At 38.9% G+C, this 24,954-nt stretch overlaps 1 protein-coding gene across 1 annotated transcript in view; it reads left to right on the top strand.

Annotated features, from left to right (window-relative positions):
* The first annotated feature begins 2,604 nt into the window (after window positions 1-2,604).
* gna12a (guanine nucleotide binding protein (G protein) alpha 12a) overlaps window positions 2,605-24,954 on the top strand; it is a 67,489-nt gene continuing 45,139 nt past the window's right edge. Inside the window, exons 1-2 of the mRNA XM_020917417.2 lie at window positions 2,605-3,367; window positions 23,502-23,720. Of these exons, the coding sequence (XP_020773076.2) occupies window positions 3,035-3,367; window positions 23,502-23,720 (552 nt within the window). The 5' untranslated portion in view covers window positions 2,605-3,034. The remainder of the gene's footprint in view (window positions 3,368-23,501; window positions 23,721-24,954) is intronic.

Raw genomic sequence — 24,954 nt, 5'->3', positions numbered from 1 at the left:
TTTCTTTGGGTTTTGGTCATTTTTAAAGCAGCTTTTCTGTATTTCACCTACACAATTGACAATTTATGCGTCTTTTTACTCTTGGTAGGTATCAAATTTGTCAAAATAGGGAAATTTCTTGTGTCAGACTGGGACAAATCACTGGTTTTGTATAAATCTGGGCTCAAAACTGTGCCTGTCCCTGATAAATAGGCACGCCTGGTCACCCAGATCTTAATCACAACTCGACCTGTGTTTAACAGGTCGAGTTGTGATTAAGATCTTGTGATTTTACTTGTATAGGGTGACCAGATTTTCAAAATAAACAACTTGGACATCCCTGGTTTGTGGTGGTTGGTAATAATAAAATTGTAAAAGGAGTGTGTAATTAAGGAGATTTGTTCTGCACGCTGCACTAATGTGAGTCAGTCTAGTCACATTTTCTTTGTGTTTAGGGCATTTTAAGCAGCTTTTCTGTATTTTAGCTACACAAGTGATAATTTATTAGGGGTGTGCATTGCTTTGAGTCAATGCATATCATGATTCACATGCCACGATTCAATATATCACGATATATCCCGATACTAAAACAATATTGCAGTTTATCAATAATTACTTGTAATAATACAGTCAACTACACCGTCAAGAGAACACAATTGTATGAAATATAATTTATAAACTTTTTTCAATCATGAGAAAACAGTGAATGTAACTAATTAATTTTTGTGAAAAATATTATTTGAAAAAAGCAATTCAGATCCATTTTGAATTGATTTGAGAATTGTGCAATGAAGTATCACGATATATCACTGAATCAGTTTTTTTCTTACACCCCTATAATTTATGCCTCTTTTTACTATTGGCAGGGGTCAAATTTGTCAAAAATAGGGACACCTGGGACATTTCTTGTATTAAACTGGGACAAATCACTGGTTTTGGATAAATTTGTTGGGACAGGGGACACAGGGCTCAAAGCTGGGACTGTCCCGGGTAAATAGGGACGTCTGGTCAGCCTAAACCAGGGGTCTCCAACCTGTAACTCGAGAGCTACTGGTAGCTCTCCACCCCCTTCCCAGTAGCTCGCCATGGGATTTCTAAATTACACGTATTGTGCTGAATAAGTAAAATTTGATTAATTAAATGCATTTTACCATTGTACATGTATCATTTTGATGCCTAACTTTGTACACTAATAAATGCATAATGGTTTATGTTTTATAGTAAGTAAGTAAGTAAACCTTTATTTATGTTGCACCTTTCACAGATAATTAAAAAAAATCACAAAGTGCTTTGAAGTGCAATGAACAACATGAACAAGAACACGGGAATTACACAGTCAACTAAAAGCATGTCTAAAAAGCAGTGTGGCTTTTTAAAAGAGTCTATAGACTCTTAAACCAGAATATAGAGCTAGGGGCAGGACATTCCATAATTTGGGAGCCACAGCCTAAAATGCACATGTCACCCTGAGTTTTAAAGCGGGTCTTTGGGATCATCAAAAGGCACTGACCTGAGGACCGGGGGGTGCAGCCTCAGGTGTAGGGGAGCAGTAAGTCAACATGGAACTTAACAGGAAGCCAGTGCAGTGAAGATAAAATTGGTATAGGTATTTATAGGAATCTAACTGTACCCAAAGGCTCACTGTGTGTCATGACTGGTGCTCCCCTCCCTCCTTTCCCCTGTGTGTGCCTGTGCGGGTGAGGGTGCGTGCGCGGGTGGGCGGAGTCTTCTGGGATCTCTAATTCTCCTCACTTGCGGGCAATCAAGATCCTGACTACTTGACACCTTCTCACCTGCGAGACTCTGCCAGATTGTTTTCGATCTACACACGGTGAATCTCTTGGCTCCTCACTGCCGAGTTTTTGCTACTTAACTTTTCATTGACATTTTTACTTACCTGCACTCTTTGCTCTCTGGTGATCCCTGCCATCTCCTGTCTGACACCTACTCGCTCCAGCCCTGCTCCAGCCCTGCTCCAGTCTGCATTCCACTTTTTGTAAAATAAATTCTCCTTTTCATTTTTGAATCTGGTCTGCTGTCCATTTTAGGTCCCTCCATTGTTGTGCCACAACACTGTGGCTCTTACATATACAGGGTTCCCACTATTTTTCATTGACAAAGTTTTCCATGATTTTTCATGACCTAAAGTGAATTTTCCATAAATTTACAGCACCTACATGTGGTGAATTGATCAGACTTTTAGGACCAAATATGAAATGTTAACCCTTTCCACTCACCATACGGCTTTATAATTTTGAAACATTCAAAATCCTGTCAGTGCATTTATTGTCGTCTCTTTTAAACAAAAGGTGCAGACGTTCAGAAAATAATCATAATAGCCTCATGAGAACTTAACAGAACGCTGTAGTTGCGTGAAAGAGACACTAAAAATGTGTGACTTTTTCCAAAACCTTTTCAGGCCTGGAAAATGACATGACTTTTCCAGGATTTCCATAACCGTGGGAACTCTGTATATACCAAATTACCCTAAACACGGGCTGAGTTGTGACTGAGCTCCTGTGATTTTCCTTACAGCCTGTGCGCTCCATCTAGCGGCCGTCCTGTCCTCCTCTCGGCCGGTGCTCTCTCCTCTATCACCGCCCGGAGGAGCTGCTGTCTGCCCCGCCGCTGCCGCCTCCACAAACCGCTGGCCGCGCACCGTCCTCGGTCACACACACACACGGCCCACGCACGGCGCTGCCTCCGGTCGGACTTCCTCGGGCTTGACTCCGGGCTACGTTTATTTTTATGGTGCACTACGACTTACGAGTGTCTTTTCGTGAACTTCGCTTAACTTTTACAGTTTTTCTTGGGAACATTTGCCCGACACCTCCTCCAACCTGAAACTTTTCCACATTGTTGTCTCATCTCTCCGGGGGGATATTGTTACTGGCGCGGTCAAACAAAGATGGACTCCCGGGAGATCAGCTAACCGGGCTAAATGTAGTTTTATGCCGTCGTTACAGGTGTTTTTAGACGAGGATTTCGCCTGATAGAACGCTGACAGAATGAACTAAACTTTCTCCGAACTTTCTTCCCCAAGACTCGCCTCGTCATGTCGGGAGTGGTCCGCAGTCTGAGCCGCTGCCTGCTCCCGGCCGAGGCGAGCCAGGAGCCGGGCAGCAGCAAGGAGAGGAGCCGGGAGAGGGACCGGGGGAAGGAGGCGGCCAAGAGGGAGCGGGAGGCGAAGCGGAGGAGCCGGGAGATCGACGCGATGATCGCCCGGGAGAGGAGAGCTGTGCGTCGGCTTGTGAAGATTCTCCTGCTGGGGGCCGGGGAGAGCGGAAAGTCGACTTTTCTCAAACAAATGCGGATCATAAACGGACAAGAGTTTGACCAAAAAGCACTGCTGGATTTCCGGGACACTATTTATGAAAATATACTCAAGGTAAGTTTGATGGTGCAGGCCGTGTTAAAGGGCCCATACTCTCACTCTGTTTGCTCATCTGTGTTACAATGTTTCCTCATCACAAACTGACCTGGACTCTTGTTTTGTTACATTCACACACTTGTAACACACAAAACCTTCACATTTAGGCCGAGTCCTTCTCTCAAACAGTATAAACAGTTCCACTTTGTGATGTCATGTGGCAATACAGGCCGTGCTCCAGTGTGTTTTTAAACTCTGCACAACTTCACTACAATTCCAGGTTTGGATGATTTCAGCCCCGGAACTGATAATCTTTTTTGAACAAAAGGTAAAAGATACCTGTTCATTTGAACTACTGCTTCATGACATCACAAGGTGGAACAGAGTATTTTGTGCTGTGGAGATATAAACAGACTAATAATAAAGAGTTACTCAAACGTGTGAATGAAACAAAACACAACTCCAGGTCTGTTTTTGAGGAGGCAACAACATTATAACATGACTTAAAGCTCACAAGAGTCAAATCATCTGAATGTTTCTAGTGTGTGGAGTTTAAAAACACACTGGAGCACTTCCTGTATTACCACATGACCTCACAATGTGATGTGTAATACAGGTAATACTGAAAAGTGTTTTCAGTTTGAGGGAAGAACTCAGGTTTGTGTGTTAAACATGTGTGAATGAAACAAAACACAACTTCAGATCTGTTTGTGATGAAGAAATACATTAGAACATAGATCTGAAAATAGTGTAATATGGACCCTTTTACAACACTAATATGTGCTGATACTCGTTGTGGACTTTCAGTGTTGTTATGTGGGGCTAGGCCAGTGCTTTATGAGGCTGTGCCCATAAGGACATTTCACTTCATCACACTTTTACTGTAGGCTTTGTCACACAGTTGAAGCTTAGTTCAGGCCTAATGTAACTGGTTTGATCATTTCTTTTTTGGTTTACATTCTTGTTGACCTTTGATGCTGCTGTTTATTGTTAAGTTCATCTCAGTTGTAGACAATGGTGTAATGGTTGCCATATAACTGGAGGGTTGTATGTTGTTACATGTGTTGGCCTCAGAGCAGCTCTGTGGCATCAATAGGAAACACAAAAGTGGACAGTATAATCACATTATAGAATCTGAAAACCACCAATAACCAGGTGTGAAAGGTTTCCTGACCAAAATACTACAGTCAGCCTTTATATGTCCATTAATTTGGATTGGAATACTGCAGTTGACAGGAGGGAAAATGTTTTATTTTATTTTTTAGTTTGCTTTGTTTTTTATTCTAGAATAAGCTTAGTAAGTCAGTATAATATTAAACTTGCATGTCTTTTACTAACAGGCCAAAGAAAAGGCCGTTAAAAATGAATGCATAAAGAAGGCTACAATAATGTTATCATTCATAATCGGCTAATTGGATTGTGATGATTGTATTGTTGTTGATCCAGTAGTGAGGCACAGACACAGAGCTGCTTGTTGACACAGGGCATATTTCTGTCCCAGCGCGTTTGCTCTGTCTTTGTTTTGTACCGTGGCAGGGCCTTCTTCACCAGCAACAATATCCCACTATTCCTGAGGGATGAGCACATCCGACTGAGTGCCAACAGCCCGACCAGGCTGATAAGACTGCTCTGCATACACCAGTGCCAAAACCAGTGCCAAAACCAGTGCCAAAACCAGTGCCAAAACCAGTGCCAAACCAAAACCAGTGCCAAACCAGTGCTACACCAGTACACTAGAACTGCTCCATTTTGGAAAAATAGCAAATTTAGATTTTTCTGACATTTCAAACATTTATTTTGTGATTAGATTTGGTATTTCTATGTTTTAATAATAGGATTCTGTTTAAGTTTTACATTTTAAAAGCATCCATGAGAATTGAAAAAAGTATAAACTATGACAAGAATTACATTTCAGAACAGATTTAAACTACAGGGTTTAGTAGTTTGTCAAAGCTTGTCAAAGCATTTCATCCAGATTGGCTAGTATGAAAGTGGTGTGTGTGTGAGTGTTGGTGGTCGTCAGAGGAGCTGATGGCGCAGACTGGCAGTCTCGCTTCTGTCAATCTGCCCCAGGGCTGCTGTGGCTACTATAGTACTATAGTAATAGTACTATCACCTCCACTGAGTGTGGAGTGGGTGAATAATGCTCTGTAAAGCACTGGGTGTCTTGAAAAGTTTTCTCTCTCTCTCTCACTCTCTCTCTCTCAAAATTTATTTTTGCTTCAAATTTTACAAAGTACTGAAAATGGTCAAAACAAAAATTGTTCTAGTTAAAGATGCAGTGCAGTAAATGTTCAGCACATGTAGGTTAAAGAGATCATTTTAGTTGTGAAGTGTGAAATTGAAGTGGCCTAAACACAGTATATGTACTGACAAGTGATCAGTGTGAGGGAAATAAAATCCATTTTCTTCCAGACAAATCAACATGAACTTAAAATTTGATTCATTGATCTAAATTATGATTTTTGTTTATGGAAGAAATTGTGGTACTAATTATGGTAAAAATGTCAGCCTTTGCATTTATTCAAATTATGATTTCAATTAGATTATAATCAATCTTACAAACCTAATTCAAACTGACTGTATTGCTTCTTGCCAGGCATACAATATTGTGACTCAAAACATCAACTCAAAAATGCATCAATCAGATTTGTTATTACATTTTGTACTTGGTTTAGTCTCGCAGGATAAGCCAAAACAAACTGTGGCAAATGATTTCTATAATTTAAAGCAGCTGAAAACATAAAAAAATAAATCGCACAAATGAATGTTTGAGGAAAATAATCATTACTAATTGAAAAACAAAACAAAATGGCATGCAGTTCATAATTCAACAAAGAAATAATTCCTTTAAAGTGTCACAACATTCAAGTTTTTATAGTTAGTTAATTTGGTCGTGACGGTCCAGGAGACAGATAGTAGTTTCATAGCCAGGCTGGCGATGATTTCATTTTTCTCCAGGGACGACAATTTGCAAGAACTCCGGAAGTTGTAGATCGTGCAGTGGCCAATCAGCGAAGAACTTTGAAGCCATGACGTCAAAATCAAGCGCCTGTCTGGGTCCCTTTTGTGGAACAGCACAACAGTAAACAAAGCGGTCGAGACGGATGTAGCTGAAGACAAACATTCAGTGTTGTCAACGATTCCCAAGATCGAGGATTTAAAGCCGAAACTAAGAGAATGTTTGGTGAATTTTATCAAAGGGAAAGACGTTATTGTCCTTCTTCCTACAGGATTTGGGAAAAGCTTAATACACCAGTTAGCCCCGTCAGTGGTGCATTACATACGTCACAACCAAATAGCAGAGATTGGTTAAATAAAAAAGTACCCACCTATCGTCCAGAGAACGAATCCTAATGCTGCGAGGTCAGACTGTTTCCACCAAGCTGATGAATCAAGCTACTAGTTTCCATCCATTGTCCCAGATTCACTCTTACAATGCAGGTGAAGTGTCTTGCCAAAGGACACAACAACAGCACACCTCCAAGCCTCGTCCTTCTCCCTTCCCAGTACCAAACAGGTCCGATCTTGCTTAGCTTGAAAAACATACTTTTTCAGTTTTTCTTTTTTTTCTTATTTACATTGTAGATTCGCAGTGAAAGCATCAAACTATGAATGGACAAGAGACAAAAAATAAACTCAAAATTCATATTTTTTAATGGTCACCCTTTGCTTTGATCAGTGCTTTGTACGCGCTGCGGTCCTTGACCCTGACACACCCATTTCAGGAGACTTTGCAGAGGTTTGTGGCGCTGTCAACAAAGCGAAGGGTGGATACTTTTGAATTGAAAATCTAAAAATATATATATTTAGTCAAGTTATTTAAAGGTGCACTATGTAACTTTTTGGTTAGGAGTCCGTCACCTGCTTGTTTCTGTACATATGTCATTGCTCTGCCTGGAATGTTCCACAGTGTGACATTAAACGGCTCTTCTTTAGGTGGGTTTATAGCTTAAAAATACCTCGAAAAACAACATTCTAACTGTGAGCGGGGTCGCCTCTCCACAGATCTGACCTGTCACTTGGTCTGGTTTGGTCTCCATGAAGACAAAAAGGTTAAATACCATGCTGAGAAACATTGAGATGAAGCAATAACACCTCCATGGAGAAAAGCGTTTTGACGGACCCTCAACCAGAGACGTTACACAATGCACCTTTAACGTTTTCTTCTCTACTTCTCTACATCTTGCATTGTATTTGACGTCTTCTGTGTCTGAAATGTAGAAAGTAGTAAACAAAGAAAAAAACTGAATGAGAAGACGTGTCCAAACTTTTGACTGGTAGAGTACACACACACGGGCTATAACATCACATCATATTAACCTTGTATTCTTCATCAGACGCACACAGTAAATATGTTTTCTTTCCCAAGGTCTGAAAGGAACATTACTGGCAACAAATGTCAAATTCCGATCTCCGTCCTGTGTATCACTTGTCAATGTGTAGAAAATGTACTACCAGCACAGTTCAAGGTAAAATACTTCGACCAGACATCTGATTTATTCTCCTTACTCTTACTGCCAGCACTTAGGGTGGTCAGAAGTATCGAAAAGTATCAGACACGAGTCAATGCTAAAACTAGTATCGAAACTAGATACTCATTTAAGTATCAAGTAGCAAGTATCAATACTGACAAAAAATCACATAACTGGATAAAATATGATCTTTCCGGAGCAGTTCCATCTTGAGTTTTATAAGGACTTTTTTAGGGATGGGACAAGAACTAATGCCACAAGATCTCGCAAGACAAAAATTGCCACGAGAAAATGATCTTGTGAGATTTTTTTTACAATTTGGATTGAATAAAAAAATGGAGATAAGTACTGGTGCAGACTTGCATGTTTTGAGAAGTTGTAGTCCCAAAAAGCACTGCTACAATGACCGCAAAAATATTAAATAAAGTCAATTGGGAACTGGATTGTGTAATTTATTGTCAAAATCTTGTGTTGTCTCGTTCTTGTAGTTCCAATCTTGTCTTGTCTCATATTGTGGAAACTGTATCTCGTCCCATTCCTATTATTTAGTTTTAAAAATTGCAATATTGTCTTAAAAAAGAGCTTTGAAAATGATAATTTCGGCAAAGTCTCTTGTTTAGTATGGAAATCAAGGTTGGAATTTTTGTATCGTGAGAACACTACTAGCACAGTTACAGCTTTTCATCTATGATTTCATCCATTCCGCCGCCATAGTCACACCATAACTTTGCTGCCAGGGATGTCTATGGAAGATCATTTGTTTCATCTGATTTTGAATTTTAAATGCTATTGAATTTCTAACTTTGAATTTTTTTACTCTGAAAAAACATGTTTAAATTATGTTTATTATGAATTGTAGTTGCTGAAATTTTAAGTGTAAATTTTCCAAGTGCATAAAATTCAATATAAAAAAAAAATCACCTTTTAAATATTCAGCACAAATATTTTCAAATCCTCAAATTCAACTGTCAAAATTCAGAGTGTAAAATCTGCAGTGATAAAAAATTCACAGTAAAGATCCAAGATGCCAAGGCCTAAGCAATCGATCCAAAGTGATCTGATCTAACTTAGTAACTGGTCAGAATTAGCCTCATCGTAACCTCATCTCTTGATTTTTAAGTGTAAACCCCGCCCACAGATGAGAACAGCCAATAGGAAACAGCCGCTGTTCTCATCGCTCACATGATCGATTGCTTCTGCCTTGGCATCTTGGATCTTTGCTGTCTAATTTTTCACTGCGAATTTTACACTCTGAATTTCGACTGTTGAATTTGAGGGGTTGAAAATATGGTGAGTTTTTTAAATTTTGAATTTAAAGCATAGTACACACAAGTAAACTTCAAATTCCAGCAACTAAAATTCAGAATAAAAGTCATTCAAACATCTTTTTTCAGAGTTAAAAAATTCAAAGTGAGAATTTCAGTGGTATTTAAAATTCAAAATCTGATGGGTAAAATTATCTTCCATAGATGTTACACATTTATATTTTTGCTTTATTATTTGCTTTCTGCTAGGGATATCATATCATCAGAGTTCTCACAATAATATCGTGGACCGTCACAATATATAGAATTCCAAGTCTCTTTGTTTAAATGAAGAGTTATGGTGCAGCAATGGCTAAAAAAAGACAGAGAACTACATAGACCATGATCCTTTGTTCCATTTCAGTGCAGACTACAAGAAAAAATAATAGTTCTAACACTTTTAAGTCTTAGTTCTTTGGATTAAGTCTTGTCAAGGCATTTTAAGAGGAAAAAAGTAGCATATTCACAGTTTTAGCTGTTCAGCCTCAAAATATCGCAGTTAATATCATACAGTGAGATGTATATCGTGAAAATATCGTACAGAAAGATTAGGATATTGTTACATTCTTAATTGTGAGCCTCCCCACTATATCGTGAGCTTTCCCACGATATTGCAATAAATATCGTACCAGGAGGTTCATACCGTGACAATATCGTATCGTGAGACTTGGATATCGTTACACCCAGAGACAAAAGAGACAACAATAAAACGTATAATGCAAAATTTTTTCTTATTAGTCCTTAAAGTTTGTATAGTGGATTTTCAAAGGAAAGAGAAATACAGCAACAGTTTGTCCTTTTTCAAATGTTGCGCATCCACATCCAGTAGAAACACCTCCTCCTGCCTTCTAGTTACGCTAGAAATCATGCTTGTTTACAGCCTGTGCGCGTGAACGAATTGCTTAACGAAATGTTGTTGAAATTCTTTGTTCTGTTCCTGCCATCGCTGGAAGGAATCTCCAAGAATCGCCTTAGTTTGGCTTCGCTACTTTTCCCATTCTCTTCTTCTTTCATCGACCTCAAAAACAAACTTTCTTGGATTCTTGTCCGCCATGGCAATGAACTTTGTGCAAACTGTGAAAAAGCTACAGTTCGAAAAAGCCGCTACGAAACGCTGCGTTTGTTGAGTAAACGGCGTCTTGCTTTTGTGGAATGCGCGAGAGGCGAATGTAAACCACGTAATCCCGACGGCGAGTCAGTTACGCTAGAAATGTAGGGAGTTTGATTGACAACCCAACAGCCAATAGATGACGAAGTATAATGTTTAGCTGGCCTCACTACATCCACAGTTGATGGATTTTCATTTTTTTTTTTTTTTGTTTGGTCTAGGGGTGGGCATGATTAGTTGATTAATTGATAATTGATCATTAAGAATTTCATCTATTACGTTCATTTAAATTGACAAACCGAATGTAGGTTGCTGTGTGTAGCGTAGGGTGACCAAACGGGGGTCTGGACATGTAGCTCTCTGCACTCAGAAGGAGAGAGACACAAACAGTCGGTCAGTCTGCAACGTGCCGAAACGCAAATGTGCATTTAACGATGACTTGTGCAAGAAATTCCACGCTTTCCATTGCGGATGGGACAAGAGTGAGGCCATGTGCACAGTGTACAAAGCAGCACATATGTTTCGGTGTCCAGTGGGAAAAAGTTCACCAGGACACCGAAAACATGAAAAAGCTTTGCCAGGTGAGAGTAGTGCAATGTCGATGATGAGTCCCCACCTCCCACCCCCCGTACGGTGTCCTGGTTTTGACAAACGCAAATATGGTCACATTAACCTGTGTTAAACACATTATAATGTCAAACGGGCTGATGTGGCTCTAGATTGATTATGGTTTATATGTCGTAAAGTTGAATTTATTTATGCAGATTAGTACTGCAGATAGTAATAATAATGATGATCATTTTAATATAAAAACATTAATGATTAATCGATAATCAATCGTTAATTCTCTCGACGATCGATTGAGAAAATTTAATCGAATGCCCATCCCTAGTTTGGTCATCGTAATTACAAGGCTGCTGTGTCTCTATAATACTATTTTGAACTTTCATTGACAATTTGAAACAAAAAAGAATCCTCCATACAAACTTTAAACGATAAAAACAGTAAAGGCAAAATCATAAAATGGCAATAATTAAGTAAAACTAAGTAGAATAAACTTTTACTAAAGACGGAATATTATGCAAAATCGATTTATTTAGTTATTTTTAGCTTTCTGCCTTTCGTTTCCTTGTCAAAAACACGCCTGAAGAAAAATCTGCGTACGTGTGAGCAATTTAGCAATCTCTCCGGGCTCGATTCAAACCCTCCTCACTCTGAGATCGCTCTAAGATTTTGCGCTCTGCCCACAAGCCTACCTCACAATTCTCCATAAATATACAAAAGCATGACACAAAACTGTACACAACAACTCGACAAAGCTGACGCAATGCTCAGTAGTTTCATTCGCGCGATGCATTCCGATTGTGTTGTGATAGCGCTCTGAAGGGGGAGTAGGGGAAGGGGAGCAAAAACAAATAGTAACTTCTAAAACATTAATACATTGTTTTCCGTAGAATACCCTCTGTAATATTGTTATAGATACATTTTCTCTTGTGTGTGACCACTTTTATGAAATCCGACCTTACGAAATAAAGCAACAGGAGTCATTCAAAACAAGCTCAGAATGTCCTGTTTTCACCCTTGTTTGTCATGCCTCAAGCGGGCAGAACATTTTCCCCACACAGTGCACTTCAGTCCCAGTGTGAGGCTGATTGCGACAGGAAGGACGCTCAGTACAAAACCTGACAAATCACAGTACAACCACTTTGTTGACCACACAAAAAGAGCGACTCAAAGTTTGTCAAAAAGGTGACATTCTTATTGCAGTAAGGCTCAACAATATTGGGAAAATATCTTCAAACAACCCAGAAATACACGTTTAAAGCTCCATGTTACGCCATTTTCTGATCTATGTTAGAATGTTTCCTCATCAGAAACAGACCTGGAGTTGTGTTTTCTTTCCTTCACATATTTTTAACACACAAACATATTTAGGAGTTCTTCTTTCAAACAGAAAACACTCTCTTCCACCTCGTGATGTCATGTGGTAATTAGGGGTGTGCAAAAATATCAAAATATCAGTATATCGTATCATTTAATGTGATGATACAATATTAATATCATAAGTTTCTGTCTCGATATATATTGATATTAGGGATGTAACGTTATCCAAGTCTCACGATACGATATCGTCACGGTATGAACCTCACGATACGATATTTATTGCGATATCGTGGGAAAGCTCACGATATGGCGGCGGGGCTCACAATTAGGGATGTAACATTATCCAAATCTCTCTGTACGATGTTTTCAGGATATACATCTCATGGTACGATATTTATTGGGTCATTCCACACCATTTCAACAAATGGCCCACACATTTCGATCTAAAAAATGTTTGAAAAAATGACCAAATAGTCCCTTACTATCATGTACTAAGCCTGTGAAGAAATTACCTGTGAAAATCGGACCATGTTACGTTTTCTTGTTTTTAACAGGACTCTCACACATAACCTATTTCAAATTTTCAACATTTGGTGATTTTTTTTTAACAGTCCTAGTACATATCTTCATTCTCAGAAAAAATTTAAGGGTCTCCAACATCTACAAGTAGGTTTAAAAATGGGCTAAAAATGTTACGCCACGGAAATGAACGAGTTTTTTTTTCATATTTAAGTTAATATAAAATGACGATGAGTTGAGATACCAAACTTTCGATAGATGTTATTTGAACACAGAGTAGAGGACTATGAGCTTACAAAATTTCAGCCCTGTATGTGTGATACTTATGGAGATATCGACGACCTGTGAAAACGGCAGAAAAAAAATGACGTGCATTTTGGGCCCATAAATTGACACATACTTCCTTCACTAAATGAGCTGTAACTTGAAAAGTATTGATCAAAAATGACTAAAATTTCACAGGGTTGGTACATGATAGTGAGGCACCAGCTGGTATTTTTTTCAAAATTTTTAAAAAACATGATACGTGAGATTTTCTGGAAATTTGATGAAATGGAGTGGAATGACCCATTATGATATTTTGTGTAGGCTAACAAAATTGTTAATATGCATCTTTTTCCTCTTGCCTTGACAAGACTTAATCCAAAGAACTAAAACTTATTTCTTCTTGTAGTCTGCACTGAAATGGAGCAAAGGACCATGGTCTATCTAGTTCCCTTTTTGTTATAGTTTACTCAATTATTTAGTTACAGCTACAGTTTTTTGCTTGTTTAGAGGAAGGAAACTTGTTCATGCGACACATTTTATATTTTCACAGTTTTGATGATTATAATATTTGTGTTCTATATGAACTTTGCACAAGAAGTGGTTTAACAAAGATTTAGTATCACAACCGTGATTTAGCCCTTATTTTTTACTGAACCGTTTCAAATCAATTTGAAATATATCACATCAAATTGAAAGCTCACTGTACTGAGCTACATATCATGGCCTATGTATCGAGATATGTATCGTATTGTGGCCTATGTATCATATCGGCAATTTCTTACCGATACTCTCCCCTAAAGCTAATACAAGAAGTGCTCCTTGTGTTTTTAAACTCCATACATCTTCACTAGAATTATTTTTGCCATTCTCAACTGAACAAAAGATAAAAGATAGCTAACTACCACTTCATGACATCACAAGGTGGAACAGAGCATTCTGAGCTTTGGAGATGTAGACAGATAATAAAAAATTGGTCAAACATGTGTGAATGAAATAAAACACAACTGAGGATATATTTTTGAGGAGATATATTATAACTAATCACTTAAAACTCAGATTCATCCATTTTCTGTAACATAGCACCTTTTAATTACGTAATAATGTTCAGTTCAACATCCACATTTTAACCATTTTAACGGAAGAACTGACATCGTATGTTCATCTGTGACGTTAACAGTCTGTTGTTCTCTGTTCTATTGTTATAAGATAAGATAATTCTTTATTGTTTTCCATGGGAGAAATTTGTCTTGGGACAGGGGATAAAACTTAAATAGGTACGAGACCAAGTATGACCACGAGTGAATCACCAACAGGACCTTTAAATCATTCTTTACAGGACAAGCCCTTTGCATTCTTGTATTCTATTAATAGTTGCACACTCCCTAAGCCTATGTGCAGTTTTGATTTGATTGATTAGCTATGATTATTACGAGAACTGGCCTAAATGTTGGTTCCTGGTCTCAGATTTTATAAAATACATTTCCCCAAAAAGTGCGACTTATAGTCCGGTGTGAGTTACCGTATTTTCCGGGCTATTAGGCGTTCTGGATTATAAGGCGCACTGTCATTAAATGCTCTATTTTTTGAACTTTTTTCACCAGACTTTAAAGGAAACAGTTGGATGGATCAGTGGGACTTTGTTTGTGGTGCGTTCACGGTGACTCTGGGCTTTGTTCAGTTGTGGCGTGTAGGGAGGGTGCTGTCTGGGACCGCTGGATTGTCGGCGTGTTCGCAGTGACTCAGTTGTTCAGTTGTGTCTAGAAGTGGCACATTGCACTCGCTCTTTCGGTTCATTCCTCCGTTCCGTTCCTCGTCGGCGTGGAGTGATGAGTGTGGCTGCGGGTGTTTTTCGTTGCGCGGTCGCTGGTGGTGGGTGGTGCAGATTTGTAGTTTACTGAAGTCTTGCTTGGATCCAAGTGGATTCGTGTATAGAGCGCTCTGGATTGTGGGGCACGCAGTCATTTTTTGATGGGGTTGGAGAATCTGTGTATCATTCGTTCATTCGTTTTTCAATATAAAACCAAAAATAAGAAAACGGAAAAAAAAAAACTGTTTCTTCATTATTTGTCTCCAAAACCAAAATGAAAAAATGGACAATGATTTGTTTTTTCATTTTTCGATTTTGTGTTTAAATGAAGAATGGAAAAACGGACTGGGACCAGACTGGGACCAGAGCGGACTCCAAGCTTCAAGCTCCAGCCCTGCCGTGGGCTCTGAGCCTCCGGTCTGATCTCGCCTGGTCCCGGCCTCAGTCTCGGTCTGGTCCTGGTCGTGGTCTGGTCTCGATCTCAGTCCTGCTCTGGTCTCGGTCTCAGTCCCGCTCTGGTCCTGGTCTGGTCCCGGTGTGGTCCTGGACTGGATCAGTCCTGGTTCAGTCCGTATGCAGTGCAAAAGTCCGGCATCGCAGTCACAGAAGTCACGTAAACGGGAAACGGTCGTTATCCATTTTTTCCATTTTTCATTTAAACACAAAATCGAAAACTGAAAAAACGAATCATTATCTGCTTTTTCATTTTGCTTTTGGAGACAAATAATGAAGAAAACTGTTGTTTTTTTGTTTTCTCATTTTTGTTTTTTGTTACGACCCAGCTCGTTTGGGGTGAGGGAAGTAACAAAAATAAAAACCAAGATGTAAAATGGAATAAATTAAATAATGTTTATTTAACAGGAATATAAAGGTAAATTAACAAAAGACTAAAAATATACAGAAAACAACCTAAACTAAGAAACAGAACAACAGAATAACCAGAGTTTTGTGCTAGAAAAGGGGTCACGCAGGCTTACAAAAAAACGAGTGGTAAAACTTAGGGACACACACTAAACTAAAACACAAGTTCCCCAAATTAAACCACATAAACCCACAAAGAGAATCGAGTGACCAAATCAAAAAAGGCACAAAACAGAACGAGACTAAACTACATACACAAAAACAAAATGGCAGACTGACCACCAAGGCCAGCAGCCCTGAACAGGTGCTGGCAATCTCCTTAAATAGGGGGAGGTGGCTGCAGGTGAGGTGGGCGTCGTCCTGCCCCACCAATCACGGACCAAGGCTCCTGCAGCAGGAATCCAGGTGTGTCAGACTTATAACACACAGAGCAAATTAGAACTAAGGCCTGGGGCCGTAACAGTTTTATATTGAATGAAGGAATGATACACGGATTTTGGAGGCTTAAGAGCGCGCCTAGTAGCCCGGAAAATACTGTATATGTTTTTTCCTTCTTCATGATTCATTTTTTGGCTGGTGTGACTTATACTCCGGAGCGACTTATAGTCTGAAAAATACGTTAGATTTATATAATTACACTTTATTTGACACCAGCCTATTTTTACAGGCTTTTTTTTTTAGAATGTTTTATTACCATTTATATCTTTGCTCTAATTATTATAATCCTTTGTGATGTGTGAGCTACTGTGTCCAGATCAGTAAAGTTTGTATAAGTCTACGTCTAAGTCTAAACAGTTCCACATTTACAGGCCTGCTATGAGAACCAGCAGGCGCGCTAACAGGAAGACAAGCAGACAACAACACTGGAATAGGAAACGCTCACAGTGACGCGCCGATAAGTTGTGTAAGAGTGTTCTGATTTGTCATGAGTCACAGTCAATTTAACCCAGCTCCAAGACTATACACACACTCGGACCATGTGCTGGATTATGAGCACAGGGGTCTTAATAAAACAGTGTGGAGCGTTCTACAGTGGAGTAGTGTGGAGCCACGATGACGGCTCTTACTAATGCAGATACAGTCATTTGATGTGAGCTGACTTGAGTGATAGAGAGTGGGATTTGAAGCGCAATGGAATGCTGACGGGTGAAGTGGCTCCTGCTCATGGGTTTTGTGAGTAAGCTGCTTTGAGGTTTACAAAAACACATGTGAAAAATTCCCCAATTGACTTAACCTATGTTTATTTTACTTTAAAGGGCCTATATTCCATTATTTTCTGATCTACGTAACAATGTTAATCAAAATCCTACATCAAAACAAACCGTATTTTTCAGACTATAAGTTGCTATAAGTCGCAGTTTTTTGGGGAAATTTATTTTGTAAAATCTGAGACCAGGAACCGATATTTCCTGTGTAAAGTCAAGTTCTATTAATAACAACAGAACAGAGAACAACAGACTGTTAACGTCACATATGAACAATTCTTCAGAAAAACTATAACATAAACAACAGAACAAGTTTACCAAACTCTCCATCTCACTTCAAATCACTAAATCCATTCAATTCTTCATCCTCGGTGTCACTTCTGAGTAACTCGGCCTCAAACTCTGGAGGTAAACAGAGCGCCGCTTCCTCTTCTGTGTAGCTGTCGTAAGACACGGCATCAGTTCCAGTTAGAATTATTCTGGCCTTTTAGAATCCCGACAGGATGGTTTCAGTGTCACTGAAGTCCAGACTTTGTCCATCCATCCAGTGACTTCAGGAAAGTTTCATGGTGCTTCCTCCCAGTGTCACAAGTTTCTCGTTCACTCCAAACTTTCTTTCTGCTGCTCGATTCTCGTTTTCAGCTGCAGATTTTCTTACATGCAGCTTGTAATCTGTAAAATATGATTTTCTTTTTGGGAGCATTTGTTCAGTCTTCTTTATAAATTTGTTTAAATGTTACATTTTCAGTGGTACAGAAGTAATGGTGCGATCGACTGACATGATACAGACAGGACAGAGGCTCTTTCTGCAGGAGACATGTGCAGTAGAGTAAAGTGACAGTGGTACAGGAGGAACAGGAGCAGCAGATACTGACACACAAGACTAGAGCCTCTCACGAGTGTCATTGTGAACATTTTAATATATAAGTCGCACTAGAGAATAAGTCGCAGGAAACACCCAAACCATGAAAAAAGTGTGACTTATAGTCAGAAAAATACATTACCCAGAATTGCTTTGTTTCATTCATGCATGTTTAATGCACAAAACCTGCATATTAAGTGTGTCATGTGATAATACAGGAAGTGCTCCATTGTGTTTTTAAACTCCATACACCTTCACTTGAACCATTTGGATCATTTCAGCCCTGGAATTGCCAAACTCTACTGAACAAAACATAAAAGTCAGCTGTTAAGGTGAAAACTACCACTACATGACATCACAAGGCGGAACAGGGTTACTCAAACACGTGTGAATGAAATAAAACACAACTCCAGGTATGTTTGTGATGAAGTAACAACATCCTAACATGGCTTAAATCTCACAAGAGTCATTGTTGCTCAATATAGGACCTTTAAATTGTGTTTATTTTATTATTATTCATTTATTCAATATTCATTAGTAGTGTTTTCATTTAGAGTTGCACGTGAAATCTATCTAATTGCTAATACCTCATTTTATTCGTACAAGCATTGCAATTAGATTTGGGATTTATGTTTTTAATAGTAGGATTAGTTTCAACGTCTGCATTCTGAACACATCCAGGGGCATTGACATTTTGAGAGAAGACTCAAATTAACTGCGAAACAAAATGAGATTAAATAACGTAGATCTTCGAAGCTGCGTAAGTGCATTTGCTGACAGCGGCCAATCAGTATTTTACATTTTGTGGCCCCAGAGTAGAAGGATTGAGGAGGAGAAGGGAGAAGTTACATAGTCAAGAAATGTCAAATTTGGCAAATCAATCAAATCATATTATAAGTGTGATTGAGATTCAGTAATATTCTAAGGCAAAGAGCTGTTTTTTGTGGTAATGACAGGTTGTTACGATACCAAAATTTCAAACGAAGGAATAGACTCAATTAGCTGATGCCACCTACTGTACAGCCTCCACTCAATTTCATTTCTCTCCAGCAACTAGGTCAGGAATCAGAATACAGTAGATGGTTTGCAAAAACCCCGGAAGTGCAAGTTTGGGCACCGGCCAATCAGCGAAGAGCCAGACATTCTGTGTTGGCAACGATTCCCAAGATCGAGGATTTAAAGCCGGAACAAAGAGAATGTTTGGTGAATTTTATCAAGGGAAAAGACGTAATTGTCCTTCTTCCTACGGGATTTGGGAAAATCTTATATACCAGTTTGCCCCGTTAGCGGTGCATTACATACATCACGACCAAATAGCAGCGATTGGTTAAATGAAAAAAGTACCCGCCTACCGTAGAGCGAACGAATTCTAATGCTACAAGGTCAGACGGTTTCCACAAAGTTAAAGGGCTAAGACTCAATATTCTATACCAATTCAGAAACCATATTGTTAAAACTATTTTTTATTCTCATGTATATCTGTGTAATCTCAGTTGTCCAGTAGGTTCCATAGTGTCCATGGGTGTCTACTAGTCTATGTGCTCTTATACTTGTCCTGATACAGCTCAAGATCATTCTAAAGGAAAGGTTAATTTGTATACTTTTCTGTATCAATGTTTGCTCATATGAGTATTGAGTTTTGAATCGATTAGGAGTATTTGATTTTAGATACTTTTGGTCACCATAATGGCAATGTTTTAAAAGTATGTATAGTTTTGTGAATAAATGGGTTTAAGTCAATACTGAAAGCCATTTTTATATGTTTTAAACAAAATAAATATAATAAAAAATCAAGGCAGAAAATCATTATATGTGGTTTCTGTCAGGATTGGATTATCAGACACCATAGTGACGACAAAACACGTAAGATTAATTGCAGTGGAATCGAATTTGCAGAGATTTTACTTATCACTTTTAAAGCTTGTTTAGGTTTTTGCACAGTTACATTTCAGAACTCTTAACCTCATATAAGCCTTAGATCCTCAGGCAGGTCCCTGTGGCTGTTCCGAAGTCCAGGCTGTGGACGAAGGCTGATGGAGCCTTTTCAGTCCGGGCGCCTCAGCTTTGGAACAACCTGCGTGAGGAGATAAGACTCGCACCATCAGTATCCTCTTTTAAATCATTTCTTCACTTTTCTTTAGCTGCTTTTAGCTTGGTTTTATTCCTTATTTATGTTTATTAGGGGCGTAACGATATCAAAGTCTCATGATACGATATCGTCACGGTATGAACCTCACAGTATGATATTTATTGTGATATCATGGGAAAGTTCACGATATGATGTGGAGGCTCACGATTAGGGATGTAACAATATCCAAATCTTTCTGTACAATATTTTCACGATATACATCTCACTGCACGATATTTATTGCGATATTTTGTGGAAGCAAACAAAACTATTAATACTTTTTCCTCTTAAAATGCCTTGACAAGACTTAATCTAAAGACCTAAGACTTAAAAGTGTTAGAACTGTTATTTCTTCTTGTAGTCTGCACTGAAATGGAGCAAAGGATCATGGTCTATGTAGTTCCCTCTGTCTTTTTATTAGCTGTTGCTGCACCAGAACTCTTCATTTAAGCAAAGAGACTTGTAATTCGATATATTGTGATGGTCCACGATATTATTGTGAGAACTTTGACGATAAGATATCATGATATTTCGTAAGTTATGTAAGTTATTGTTACATCCCTAATGTTTATTCTATATTATTAACTTATCAGAATTTTCTGCATCATTGTCTGTTTTTGTATGCTTACTGTCTTTATAAATATAGATGTATTCTTATTTATTAATTTCAATGAACACAAGTAGCAAAGCACAATTTTTGAACTACCACAGTTTCTTCTACAAACAAGAAAATCTCAAAAGTCGTTTCTTCTGGGTGCGTTTTCAAATGTTCAAATTCAAAACATAAACCATAAATCTAATCACAATGCTTGTCAGATATTTGTTTTTTTTTTCCCCGCAAATCTTTCCCCTCTAAAAGTAAATGTTAAAAAAGTGTCAGAAGTCACCATGTAAAACTACAGTCACTTCTACTGTTGACCAGATGTTAAGAGTTAATAACAAGAAATAATCAAATGTGGACAGACAGATGTGCCTGGTGTTGGTTTGTCTAATCAGTGCGAATCCGACCTCCCAGAGCGATCACTCCACATGTTTCCCTTCAAACAGGCCCATAAGCCCCTCTCCAAAGCCTCCAGTGTTTATAAGAGCGCACAGCGGTCGATGGTGTCGGCTAACACGCTACACTAAAGATTTACCTCAAAAAACACTTACCTTACTGCAAGTCTGTGAAACACGCACGGTCGTGGGTTATCAAGGAGCGTAGGTTCATTTTAACTTTTAATAGACACAGACCAAAGAATGAGGCTTGGTGGAGGATTAAACATTGGTTAGGAACTCAATGGGAGAAGATGACTGCTTTATTATTCACCTTAGCAATGAATCGATGAAGGTAGGGATGGATGATAAGTTTATAATGGTATCACACAGTAAACAGTGTTGGGGAGTAACAGATTACATGTACCGGAGTTATGTAATCACAGTACAAATTATGAGTAACTGTATTACAGTTACTGTTTCAGTGAGTGGTAATTGGATTACAGTTACTTTGTTGAAATAAATGGATTACACAGCGGTATTTTCCCATTTTCACAATTTGGGCTATATCCCTTTTTTTTTTTTTTCTTCTGTAATTCCACTCATTGCCGGACACTAAACCAGGACTTAAACCAGGACTTAAACCAGGTCTAAAACCAGGTCTAAAACCAGGTCCAAACCAGTTCTAAACCTGGTCTAAATTAGGTCTAAAACCAGGTCTAAACTAGGTCTAAACCAGGGCTAAACCAGGACTAAACCAGGTCTAAAGCAGGACTAAAACCAGGTCTAAGCCAGGTCCAAAACCAGGTCTAAACCAGGTCTAAACCAGGTCTAAACCAGGTCCAAACCAGGATTAAAACCAGGTCTAAACCAGGTCTAAACCAGGTCTAAACCAGGATTAAAACCTGGTCTAAACCAGGTCTAAAACCAGGTCTAAACTAGGGCTAAACCAGATTTAAAACAAGATTTAACAGGACTAAATCATGTTGCGTGGACGTGTCTCCTTCTATCAATAATATTTTTAATTTGGTTAAGTAAAGTCTGGTCTTTTTATTTTCTTTTATCAGACAAAACATCTTATGTGAAGATTCCCTAGTCTTTGCTTCTTTAAAGCAAATCAAGTAATCCAAAGTATTCAGATTACATTACTCACTTTAAGTAATTTAATGGATTATGTTGCAAACTACATTTTGGGGTATGTAATCTGTAATCTGTAGGGGAATACATTTTAAAAGTCACCTTCCCAACACTGACAGTATTGATATTTGATACTGATATTTATGTTGATATTTTTTCAGCACTACCCCATTCTTTGTGCATCTTTGTGCGAACAGATTTGCGTTACAGATGAGCGTACAGAAATAATAATCTGACAAATAAAAAAATGACAAACACATTTATTTAGTTACAATGTTTCAAATATCGGAAAAAAAAGTTTCTTCCAAGTAAATTGTGTCAAACTTTTATCATATTTTCCGGGCTATTAGGCACTCTTTTAAGCCTCTAACCCCATCAAAAAACGAACCCGCACCCCGCAATCCAGAGCGTCCTATACACGGATCCACTCAGGTGTCCCAGCACGACTTCAGTAAACTACAAATCCGCACCACCCTCAGAACACGCAAACACACACGGAGCAGACAACGACCGCACAGCGAAAAACACCCTCAGACACACTCATCACTCCACACCGACGAGGAACGGAACGGAGGATGTGCAATGTGCCACTTCTAGACACAACTGAACACTGCCGACAATCCGTTGGTCCCAGACAGCACCCTCCCTACACGCCACAACTGAACAAAGCCCAGAGTCACCATGAACGCACCAAACAAAGTCCCACTGAACCATCCAACTGTTGTGTTTCCTTTAAAGTCAGGTGCGATTTATTTGTGAAAAAAGTTCGAAAATAGACCATTTAATGACAGTGCGCCTTATAATCCAGAGCGCCTAATAGCCCGGAAAATACGGTAGACAGAATTTTACACAGACCAAACTTGGCCCTCAGGACATCTCTTTTGACCTGTGAGACATTGCTCAGATTTTCTGCTTTGATTAAATTTTGCACTGAAAAGACTGTCAAGAAATGAAAGGGAGCACATACCAGAGGATCCCACTAAAAAGAGAGTGTATATATGTGTATATATGTAGCCCTCAGACCACTGGTATATAATATTCATACATACGTATTCATTTTGGCCGGCTGAGGAAAAAAGTTTGGGTGCCCCTGCCCTAGTGTGATGTCAGTACTATTTTATAAAGAAAATCGATCTCTCTACTTTTCAACACATTTTTCAACTCTTCTTGGCAAATTGCTTCATGGTTGGCATAAAACTATCAGTTATATAATAGGTATCATCACACCAAATTCAGTCAAAATTTGAGAATCATCAGAACCGGGCTCAATCCTGTTCTGTTTAACTCTGCATATGACTGAAAAGTTTGATGAAGGAAGTCTGGGAGTCTCTGCTCAGACTGTTGCACCCGTGACCCGGCCCCGGATAGGCGGAAGAAGATGGATGGATGATTTTATTCTGCACTATTCTCTTTTAATCTTAATTTTATATGATATTTAGCTTTTGATTTATTTATATTGAGATTTTAATGTCTGTCTTATTCTGTAAAGCACTTGGAGTCACTTTGTGTATGATTTGTGTTAGACAAATAAACTCCTCGTCTTACCTTTGTTTTACCATAACAAAAGTGTGAAACCTGAAGCGTATGCTAACATTCCCCTCTCGGTGTCTCCCTCTCCAGGGCATGCGGGTGCTGGTGGACGCCCGTGACAAGCTGGGCATCAGTTGGCAGAGCTGTGAGAACGAGAAGCAGGGCATGCTGGTGATGTCGTGGGAAGGCCGGGTTGGCACGACGGGGGTGGAGCCCGGAGAGTTCCAGCTCTACGTGATGGCTCTAAGCACACTGTGGGCTGACACAGGGATACAGGAGGCCTACTGCAGACGCTCCGAGTTCCAACTGGTGAGTACAGCTATACATAAACTAGAGGTCGTTTACATTTATTTTATTAAAGAAAAGCCCCTTGAGGTGAGTCGCCTCATTTTCAAGGGGGATCTTTAGCATCCAAAGAATACAACAAGTTGCAAAAATACTAACAATCAAAACAAAAACAATACAAAAACAAAACAACATATCTAATAAACAGAAACGCAAAACGATAAGACAAAATACAAAGACACAAACAGACATTAAACATAAACATAGAGAAATGTCAATGTAACAACCAAACAGATTCCTCACTAAAAGCATCACATTGGGTTTTAAGATGAATGAATAAGTCTTTCTCAAAGATATGAATGATGAAGTGGAGCGCAGAGAGTTTGGCAAATTGTTCCAGTCTGATGGTGCTTTGAACTGGAATGCTCTTCATCCGATGACTGTGGTGGTCTTGGGTATTACAAAGGAAGGATGGTCTAATTGTCTGAGAGAGTACTGTGATGAAAATGGAACAAAGTATTGTTGGAGGTAAGATGGACAAAAAAGAAAAATGCATTTAAAGATGAACTGAAACCAATGAAAGAGCGTTCTTGCATCAGGAAGTAACCAATCCAGAGTTTCATACAGAATACAATGATGAGTGAGATATGGACATTGCAAGATGAATCTACACAAACTATTGAAGGTAACATACAGAGGACGTAGGTGAGAGTCAGATGTGTTTTGATAGGTAATATCAGCATAATCAATTATGGGTAATATTAGTTGCGTAATTATTCTTTTCCTAAGGTACAGTATATCGCCTCAATATCTGTACCGATATTCACATGATTGAGTAATGACGGTATCGGCCAAAATCACCAAAACCAGCTAGTTGATATTGTGTACTCTGGTAAGAGAAGTAGACTAAGGAACGCTGTGACGTCACCCACAGGAGTTGGAGTCTAGCAGTTACAGGAGCGAATTTGGAGCCAGTTCCATATTAGGAATAGAACTGCTTTATGGTCAAAACAGTGAAATAAAAACATCAGGATGATGAAAAGCGGGTTAATACATAATGGTTTTTCAGACATTATGTGATTAGTTTCCTTCCTAAATGATGAGTTTAGACATGTTCACTTAGTTTTAGTTGTTAAATGTGGAGAAGATGTGGTTCCTGTGAGCAAAGTGAAGAGGAGGAGGGACTGAACTATGGCTGCTGCTGCTACTACAAACGGAGGCAGAGTAATGCCATAAACACACACAGCCTGGACAAGTA

Source organism: Boleophthalmus pectinirostris, unplaced genomic scaffold (genome assembly GCF_026225935.1).
Source record: "Boleophthalmus pectinirostris isolate CB_2022bp ecotype Guang Dong unplaced genomic scaffold, ASM2622593v1 HiC_scaffold_22, whole genome shotgun sequence".
Classification (NCBI taxonomy): Eukaryota; Metazoa; Chordata; class Actinopteri; order Gobiiformes; family Gobiidae; genus Boleophthalmus; species Boleophthalmus pectinirostris.
The sequence above is the reverse complement of the archived record's forward strand: the minus strand, read 5'-3'. Positions and strand labels throughout refer to the sequence as shown.